This window comes from Chiloscyllium plagiosum, unplaced genomic scaffold, assembly GCF_037043375.1.
Source record: "Chiloscyllium plagiosum isolate Xiang-an unplaced genomic scaffold, Cpla_swu_hap1 HiC_scaffold_8, whole genome shotgun sequence".
NCBI lineage: Eukaryota > Metazoa > Chordata > Chondrichthyes > Orectolobiformes > Hemiscylliidae > Chiloscyllium > Chiloscyllium plagiosum.
Genome location: NW_028270146.1, coordinates 24,498,097 through 24,507,693, shown reverse-complemented (window position 1 = coordinate 24,507,693; position 9,597 = coordinate 24,498,097). Strand labels below are relative to the sequence as shown.

Below are 9,597 nucleotides of genomic sequence, written 5' to 3'. Positions count from 1 at the left end.
TGCTAGCAACCCAGGAGAAAACTGGGGTCTGAAAAAAGTGTTTTTTTTTCACTTCCTCTGATCATGTTTGTTTATTAGATGTAAGATAGTTTGAAGTGAGAGACAAGACTGACTAGACAGGAATTCACATGATGTTCCAGCATCTGACAACCCTACAACGCGTTCACCAATTTGCCAGTTTGGTCATGGCTAATTCAGTAACCTTTTCCTCTCTAATGGTCCCATACAGCTATTCAGTTGCTATATTCTATAATTCTCACTCACCATTTTTAGAGTTCCATTGCTTATCCAATTGACTTTCACTGTTTCTAAATGTTTCCCTGAATTTGCAACTCTAGAGATGGCCAACTTTTAAAAAGATGAAGTTAAACAACTGAAGAACCAGTTGATTGGTCATGATTATATAGAAAGCTATGGCGTAACATAAGGTTCCATCTATTGTTTACAATTTGTCACTTAACTTGTGTTTGCAAGTCAATCTAATAGAATTATAATTAGTACAGAATGTTTTCACAGAAATAGCACTTGAATAGCTGTGGTACCATTGAACCATCAGTATAATGTAATTGAACTGGCTAAATGGTTGTGATGTTTTAGGATTTAAAGACAATTGGTTTGACTGGCTGCTAACTAAAAGGCTGTACAATTTCCACCCTTATTCATATATCCCTTGCCTTTCTCCCTTATTCTGCAATGGGAGGTGAAATTTTTGGAATCTATTTTCTAGGATCTGGTCATGCAATTGAGGTACAATTGAAAACACAAGAAAACATTTGACATTTCCAAATTTAAAACATTTCATGTTGTCGACCATCCATCTGCACTAAAACAGAGTATAAAGTTACACCTGTCTTATTAGTTTATATATGTTAAGTATGTCCAAGATCAAATTGGATCATATTTAACATAATTTTTCAACATTATCAATTCAGAGGAGTATTCATAATAATGTTTGTTGCTGAACTGGTTAACATGTTCTCTTCCAATCTTATCATGGATTTGAGTTCAGACTTGTGGAAACTTGATTATGAAAATAATGAAATCATACATAACACAATGGATAAAGCTGCAATTTATATTTAAGCTGCTGATCCCCAAAATAAGAGACAATCACTGTCACTTTAATTGCAATCATTATTTTATTCAACAAAATAACAAAAGTATTAAATTTAAGTGAATAAAAAATTGAATGCTTAAAAATGTAATTGAGAAAAGATCAGATATCACATTCCCAATAAATTCACTGGGTAATAGAGAAAACATGAGATTTGTCTTCAATTTATTTTAAATTTCACAATGCAATGACGGGAAAATTATCTATAATGAAATAAGCACCTGCAACTTGCACAAAAGGTCACTAGTAGTTCAACTTATTCTCCACAATTCTTACAATATACACATCCCTTCATTTTCCGGTGCACAACTACCAACAAATTTTGCAAAGAAAAGGCAACATTAAAATTCAGTTTTAAAAAGAGACAAGGAGGTATTTTCAAAGTTAATTACAAGTTTGTCATCAATATTTTTCATTTGCTCATGGGATCTGGGCATCTCTGGTAGGCCAGCATTTATTGCTCATTCCTAATTGCCCAGAGGGCAGTTAAGAATGAACCACATTGGTGTGAGTCTGGACTCAGATGTAGGCCAAACCAAAGAAGGAAGGCAGATTTCCTTCCATAAAGAACATGAATGATCCAAAGGGTTTTTTCTCCTGACAAGGTTTTTAGCTCCTTGAAAATGGAGTCTCAGATAGATAGGATAGTGAGGAAGGCATTTGGAATGCTTGCCTTTATTGGTCAGTGCATTGAGTAAAGGAATTGGGAGATCATGTTACAGCTGTACAGAATATTGGTTAGGCCACTTTTGGAATACTGTGTTCAATTCTGGTCTCCCTGATATAGGAAGAATGTTGTGATACTTGAATGGGTTCAGAAAAGATTTACAAGGACGTTGCCAGAGTTGGATGGTTTGAGCTACAGGAAGAGGCTAATCAGACTGGGTCTATTTTCCCTGGACCATCAGAGGCTGAGGGGTGATCCTGTAGAGATTTATAAAATAATGAGGGGCATGGATAGGGTAAATAGACAAGGTCTTCTCCCCAGGCTGGGGGAGTCCAAAACTAGAGGACATAGGTTTAAGGTGAGGGGGGAAAGATTTAAAAGGGATCTATGGGGCAATGTTTTACACAGATGGTGGTGTGTGTATGGAATGTACTGGCAGAGGAAGTGGTGAGACTGGTACATTTAAAAGGCATCTGGATTGGTAAATGAATAGGAAGGGTTGAGAGGGAGATGGGTGAGGTGCTGGCAAATGGGACTAGGTTTCTTTAGGATATCTGGTCAGCATGGATGAGTTGGACCAAAGGGTCTGTTTCTGTGCTGTACATCTCAATGACTCTATAATTGACAGTGGCTTCATGGTTATCATTTGGCTGTTAATTCTTGATTGAATTTAATTTGCACCATCAGTCATAACAGGATTTGAACCTAGCTCCTCAGAATATTAGTCATTCTCAATAAGCGTTGAACCTATTCGTGTTCGCCACTATTGGGCTGGCAAGATCCGGACCATGGCATCCAAGCTCATCTTCCTGTGCGCGAGAGATCTTCACGTAAAATGCTGTAGTGAAATTGTTAATATAAAATATGTATTTTATATCTCGTCACTCCGCGTTTTAGTCATGTGTTTTTAGTTCTTATTTTCCTTTGAAACAAAATGTGAAAGAAAATTTGACAAAGTAGAAATGCACATACTGTATACAGGAGTTGTAATATGCTATTAGTCAATCCTCAGCGGTGGTTCACAGTTTTTGTTAATTCAACTTTTCTTTCAAAATAAAATGCTGCGGATGCTGGAATTCTGAAATGAAAAACAGAAAAGGCTAGAGAATCTGGCAGCATTTGTGGAGAAAGTGAATTAATGGTGACAAAGCATACAAGTATTTGAGACAAATACTGGAAAATGGATTTAGAATAATTCGGTAGACAAACGAAAAAAAGCAAAAAAACTGCGGAGGTTGGAAATCAGAAACAAAAACAAAAATTGCTGGAAAACCTCAGCAGGTCTGTCAGCATCTATAGAGAGAAAGCAAAGTTAACATTTCGGGTCCAGTTCTGAAGAAGGGTCACTGGCGCGGAAACGTTAACTCTATTTTCTCTTCATAGAATATTTGGTCAAAATATTTGGTCCTCGTCAGGCAGGAGAGCGGGGACTCAGAAAGCTTACGGTTTCAAATAAACTGTTGGACTATAACCCGGTGTCCTGTGATTTTTGACTTTGTCCACCCCAGTTCAACATCGGCACCTCCACATCAGAGAGGTAAAAACAATGACTGCAGATGCTGGAAACCAGATTCTGGATTAGTGGTGCTGGAAGAGCACAGCAATTCAGGCACGATTCGAGGACAGGCAAAATCCGAGGACAGGCAAAATCTTGCCTGTCCTCGGATGCTGCCTGAATTGCTGTGCTCTTCCAGCACCACTAATCCAGAACCTCCACATCAGAGAATAGTTGGATAATTGTTTACTGTTTGAGTGGACCGAAGCAGCTTTTTCCATGTTGCAGATCTGTACGCCTCTTACGTTTCTTCTGAATTCTGAAAAGGGGTCGTATCAGTCGAAACGTTAACTCTGTTTGTCTCTCCGCGGCAGCTGAGTTTCTCGAACATCTTCTGTCTTTTATTGTTGTTATAGCACAATCCTATGCGGCGGTACTTTCCAAGATGGCGGTTGTGAAAGTGGTCTATCTCGCTGCTTTGTACCCAGAGTGCCGGGCGGCGCGCAGCTGCTGACGCTAACAATATGGCTGCCGTTGAGTTGGCAGAACCGGGGTTGGGGTAGTAAGTGAGGGACGGCGGAGGAGCAGCAACAGCAGCAACAATAAGTAGTAGCGCCGCCGATTGCGATACGATCGGCCGAGTATTTGATTGTCTCCGCCGTATTTCGACCTCCTTCCTGCCCCGTTGGGCTGCTGATACCTGTCCCGGAGGCTCGGGGCCTACGGCCTGGCGACGGGGAGGAAGCCAGGGACTCGGGTAACCCGCTGGTCGTCCGCTCCCACCGCTGGTTAGCCGTCTCTCCATTCCTCTTTACCACACCGTCCCCTCCGCCGGCACCATGTCCTCCTGGTTCGGTGGGATTGGCTCGGGCCTGGGGCAATCTCTGGGTCAGGTCGGGGGCAGTCTGACCTCCCTGACTGGCCAGCTCTCCAGCTTCACCAAAGACATGTTGGCAGAAGGTGCCGAGGAAGTGCAAGGTGAGGATCCGCGGACCAGCTCCCGAGTTATAAGTTTTTGAAATCTAGAAAATGAGAACGTGTCCCAAATTTTGGGGATAGTGACATTAGTAAACAGGGTTTATTTGCTTTCGTTAGGTACATTTCTCCATAACAGCTGTTTGGGCAAGTGACATTACAACTGCTGTTAAGATTTATGATGTACCCGGTTGTCTTAAGCTAGTCAAATCGACCGAGTTTACTGTGGGTTGGCTTGCAAATTAGTGGTGTTGTGAAGTTTACAAAAGTATGAAAGCGATAGGTTTTATGTGTTTTTCACGTGGAATTGAACTCCTGCCAAATGCTTAGTGGTATTTGCAGGCTGTTATGGATTCAGAATTGGATCAAGACTCACAATGAGAATACAATGAATATACATTGTTTGCCTTGTTTCATCTGTGTTTTATTGTGTGTGATCGATCTCTGGCATTGTGCTTTACAGTACATAAAATCATTGGGCAATAATTTTTGGAATGCAGTGATGTATCCTATTAGATTGGAAAAAAAATAAAGATTTTAGAATGCTTAAAGAACTGAAGGAGGCTACCTGGCTTATTGATCATTAATGGGTATTTGAAAAGGCTGTGAAAGTAAATCTAGCAATTAGAAGCTGATCAATACAACCTCAGTAGTGGGGAAACTTTCAGAAACAATAATTTTGGACAAAAATAGAAGATACTAGAATAAGTGTAAGTTTTTTAAGAAAAAAGGTAGAAGACAGATGGTGGTGGTGATTGTTTTTCAAATTGGAGGCCTGTGACCAGTAGAGTGCCACAGGATCAGTGCTAGGTTCACTACTTTTGTCATTTATATAAATGATTTGAATGTGAGTTTAAGAGGTGTAGCTAGTAAGTTTGCAGATGATACCAAAATTGGAGGTGTCGTGGACAGCGAAGAAAATTACCTCTGATTACAATGGGATTTTGATCAGATGAGCGAATGGACTGAGGAGAGTCATAGAGATGTACAGCATGGAAACAGACCCTTCGGTCCAACTCGTTCATGCCGATTAGTTGTCCCATTTTCCAGCACTTGGCCCATATCCCTCTAAACCTTTCCTATTCAAATACCCATCCAGATACCTTTTAAATGTTGCAATTAAAAATATGCAACATTTCATGAATTTGCGTGTCAATCTTGTAAATCTTTTCTGCCACCTTTCCAATTTGATATCTCTCTTATTGCAGGGCAATCAGAACTGTATGCAGTACTCCAAAAGATGCTTCTCCAATGTCCAATACAGCTGCAGAATGATGTCCCAACTCCTATACTCAATGTTTTGACCAATGAAGGCAAGCATGCTAAATGCCTTCTTTATCACCTAGTTTATCTAAGACATGATTTCAAGGAACTATGCAACTGCACCCCTAGGTTCCTCTGTTTGACAACACTTCCCAGGGCCCTACCATTAACTAAGTCCTGCCCGGTTTGTTCTATCAAAATGCAACACCTTGCATTTATGTAAATTAAAATCCATTTGTCACACCTTGGTCCAGCTGATCAAGATTCTGTTGTACTCTTAAATAATCTTCTTTATTGTCCATTATACCACCAATTATGGTGTCATCTGAAAACTTAGGAACCATGCCTCCTATATTCTCACACATTTAAATAAATTACAAACAACAGTGGGTCCAACTCTGATCTTTTAGGAACTCGGCTAGTCATAGGCCTCCAGACCGAAAACAACTCTCTACCCACAACCATCTATCTCCTACTGCCAAGTTAATTTTGTATTCGATTGGCTAGCTCTCCCTGGATCCCATATGATTTAACCTTACTGAACAGCCAACTATGCAGAACCTTGTCAAAGGCCTTGCTAGCCCATTTCGACAAAGTATACTGGTCTGTCCTCATCTGTCCTATTGGTCACACCCTCAAAACAAAAATTCAATCCAATTTGTGAGACACAGTTTCCCATGCACAAAGCCATGATGGCTAACTCTAATCAGTCCTTGCCTCTCCAAGTGCATGTAAATCCTGTCTGTCAGAATCCCCTCCAATAATGTACCCACCATTGATGTCAGGCTCACCGATCTATCATTTCTAGGCTTTTCATTGCTGCCTTTCTTAAATAATGGCACAATACTGGCCACCCTCCTGTCTTCTGACACCTCACCCATGGCTGTTGATGATATAAATATCTCTGCTAGGGGCCCTACAATTTCTTCCCTCGCTTCTCACGATGTCCTGGGATACACTTGATCAAGTCCTGAGGATTCATTACCTTTGTGTTCAGATTTCCAGCATGTCCTCTTCTGTAATAAGGACTCTTTTCATGATATCACTATTTATTTCCCTCAGTTCCCCTAGTTTCCACTTCTTTCTCCACAGTAACTTCCAAAGCAAAGTCGAAGAGTGGTGGTAGATGGTAAATATTCAGCCTGGAGCCCAGTTACAAGTGGAGTTCCGCAGGGATCTGTTCTGGGTCCTCTGCTGTTCGTAATTTTTATTAATGACTTGGATGAGGGAGTCGAAGGGTGGGTCAGTAAATTTGCAGATGATACGAAGATTGGTGGAGTTGTGGATAGTGAGGAGGGCTCTTGTCGGCTGCAAAGGGACTTGGATATGATGCAGAGCTGGGCTGAGGAGTGGCAGATGGAGTTCAACCCTGCCAAGTGTGAGGTTGTTCATTTTGGAAAGACAAATAAGAATGCGGAATACAGGGTTAACGGTAGGGTTCTTAGTGAGGTGGAGGAACAGAGGGATCTTGGGGTCCATGTTCATAGGTCTTTGAAAGTTGCCACTCAGGTGGATAGAGCTTGTAAGAAGGCCTATGGTGTATTAGCATTCATTAGCCGAGGGATTGAATTCAAGAGTCGTGAAGTGATGTTGCAACTGTACAGGACTTTGGTTAGGCCACATTTGGAGTACTGTGTGCAGTTCTGGTCACCTCACTTTAGGAAAGATGTGGAAGCTTTGGAGAGGGTGCAGAGAAGATTTACCAGGATGTTGCCTGGAATGGAGAATAGGTCGTACGAGGATAGGTTGAGAGTGCTAGGCCTTTTCTTGTTGGAACGGTGAAGGATGAGGGGTGACTTGATAGAGGTGTATAAGATGATCAGAGGAATAGATAGAGTAGACAGTCAGAAACTTTTTCCCCGGGTACAACAGAGTGTTACAAGGGGACATAAATTTAAGGTGAAGGGTGGAAGGTATAGGGGAGATGTCAGGGGTGGGTTCTTTACCCAGAGAGTGGTGGGGGCATGGAATGCGCTGCCTGTGGGAGTGGTAGAGTCAGAATCTTTGGTGACCTTTAAGCGGCAATTGGATAGGTACATGGGTGGGTGCTTAAGCTAGGACAAATGTTCGGCACAACATCGTGGGCCGAAGGGCCTGTTCTGTGCTATATTGTTCTATGTTCTATTTGTTTATTATCTCTCCCATGTCCTGTGGTTCCACACGTAGATGGCTTAATTGATCTTGAATGGGCCCTATTCTCTCCCTAGTAACTCTTTTAATATACTTGTAAAATCTCTTTGGATTCTACTTAATCTTATTGACCAAAGCAATCTGTTAGCCCTTTTTTGCCCTCTTGATTTACTCTTTAGTGTACTTGTACCCCTCCTATATTTCTCAAGGGGTTCACTTGATCCCAGGTGTCTATACTTGACATATACCTCCTCCTTTTTGTTGACCACAGACCCATTATCTCTAGTCATCCTTGCCCTTCACTCTAACAGGAACATGCAGTCTCGGAACTCTTGTTATCTCACTTTTGAAAACCTCCTACACACCAGTCATTCCTTGACCTGCGAACAGCCTCCCCAATTAACTTTTGAAGGTTCCTGTCTAGTACCATCAAATTAGACTTGTTCATCAATATGTACTTACTACAGAAGGATAAATGTGAGGTGCTGCATTTTGGAAAAGCAAATCTTAGCAGGACTTATACGCTTAATGGTAAGGTCCAAGAACAAAGAGATCTTGGAGTGCAGGTTCATAGTTCTTGAAAGTGGAGTAACAGGTAGATAGGATAGTGAAAAAAGCGTGTGGTATGCTTTCCTTCATTGGTCAGAGTACTGAGTATAGGAGTTGGGAGGTCATGTGGCTGTACAGGACATTGGTTAGGCCACTTTTGGAATATTGCATGCATATCTGGTCTCTTTCCTATTAGGATGTTGTGAAACTTGAAAGGGTTCAGAAAAACTTTACAAGGATGTTGCCAGGGTTGGAGGGTTTGAGATGTAGGGAGAGGTTGAATCGGCTGAGGCTGTTTTCCATGGAGCATCGGAGGCTGTGGGGTGACCCGAGATTTATAAAATCATGAGGGACATGGATAGGGTAAATAGACAAGTTCTTTTTTCTAGGGTCGGGGAGTGCAGAAATAGAGGGCATAGGTGCATAGGTTTAGGGTGAGAGGGGAAAGATACAGAAGAGACCTAAAGGGGCAACGTTTTACAAAGAGGGTGGTAAGTGTGTGGAATGAGCTGCCAGAGGAAGTGATGGATGCTGGCACAATTGCAACATTTAAGCATCTGGATGGGTATACGAATAGGAATGGTTTGGAGGGATATGGACTGGGTGCTGGCAGATTGGGTTGGGATATCTGTTCAGCATGGATGAGTTGGACCGAAGGGTCTGTTTCATTGCTGTACATCTCTATGATTCTATGACTCTATAAATGAGCATGGATTATTTCAGGAAAAATTGTGTTTGACTAATTTGGCGATTTTTTTTTTTAATGAGGTAATACAGAGAATTGATGAGGGTAATGCTGTTGATGTGACATGATGTTCCAAAAGAAATTTAGTTTGGATGCCACATCACATTCTTGAGCGGCGCTAGAGTTTATGAAATAAGAGATGGTAACAACTTGGAGACAAAAGTGAAAACCAACAAAGAATAGTGATTAATGTGTTTTTTTTTTGGAAACAGGAGTATTTACAGTAGAATTTCTCCAGTAGTTTGTGTTTTGATCACTTCTCTTGCAAAATATACAATAACCTAGACCATAAGACATAGGAACAGGGGTAGGTTGGTCAACCCAATTGAGCCTGCTCCACTATTCAGTAGAATCATGTCTTATCCAACATTTTGACTTTAATGTCCACTTTCCTGCCTTTTCTCTGTAACTCTTAATTCCCCTACTGATCGAGAATTCATCTATCACAGCCTTAAATATACTCTACACAAGAACTCTACCCCCACAGCAATGTATGGCAAGGAGGTACAAAGACCCACAGTCCTCTGAGAAAAGCAATTTGTCTTCATCTCAGCCAGAAAAATAAGGGGTGCCAAAAGTCTACACCAGGGATCACCCAAGTGAACCTTTTCTGAATTGCCTCCAGTACAATTATATCTTTCTTTAAATAAGGGGACAAA

The 9,597-nt window shown here is 41.3% G+C and overlaps 1 protein-coding gene across 3 annotated transcripts in view; it reads left to right on the top strand.

Annotated features, from left to right (window-relative positions):
* Positions 1–3,782: 3,782 nt before the first annotated feature.
* The window catches only part of trip11 (thyroid hormone receptor interactor 11), a 107,178-nt gene continuing 101,363 nt past the window's right edge, over positions 3,783–9,597 (top strand). For 2 of the 3 annotated variants that reach the window (XR_006312698.2, XM_043697132.2), the window contains exon 1: positions 3,790–4,254. Coding sequence is in view for 2 of the 3 variants with exons in the window: in XM_043697132.2 (XP_043553067.2) it covers positions 4,116–4,254 (139 nt within the window). In the remaining variant the exon portion in view is untranslated. Of the gene's footprint in view, positions 4,255–9,597 lie in introns of all 3 variants that reach the window. The other variant, XM_087989660.1, reaches the window with a different exon arrangement.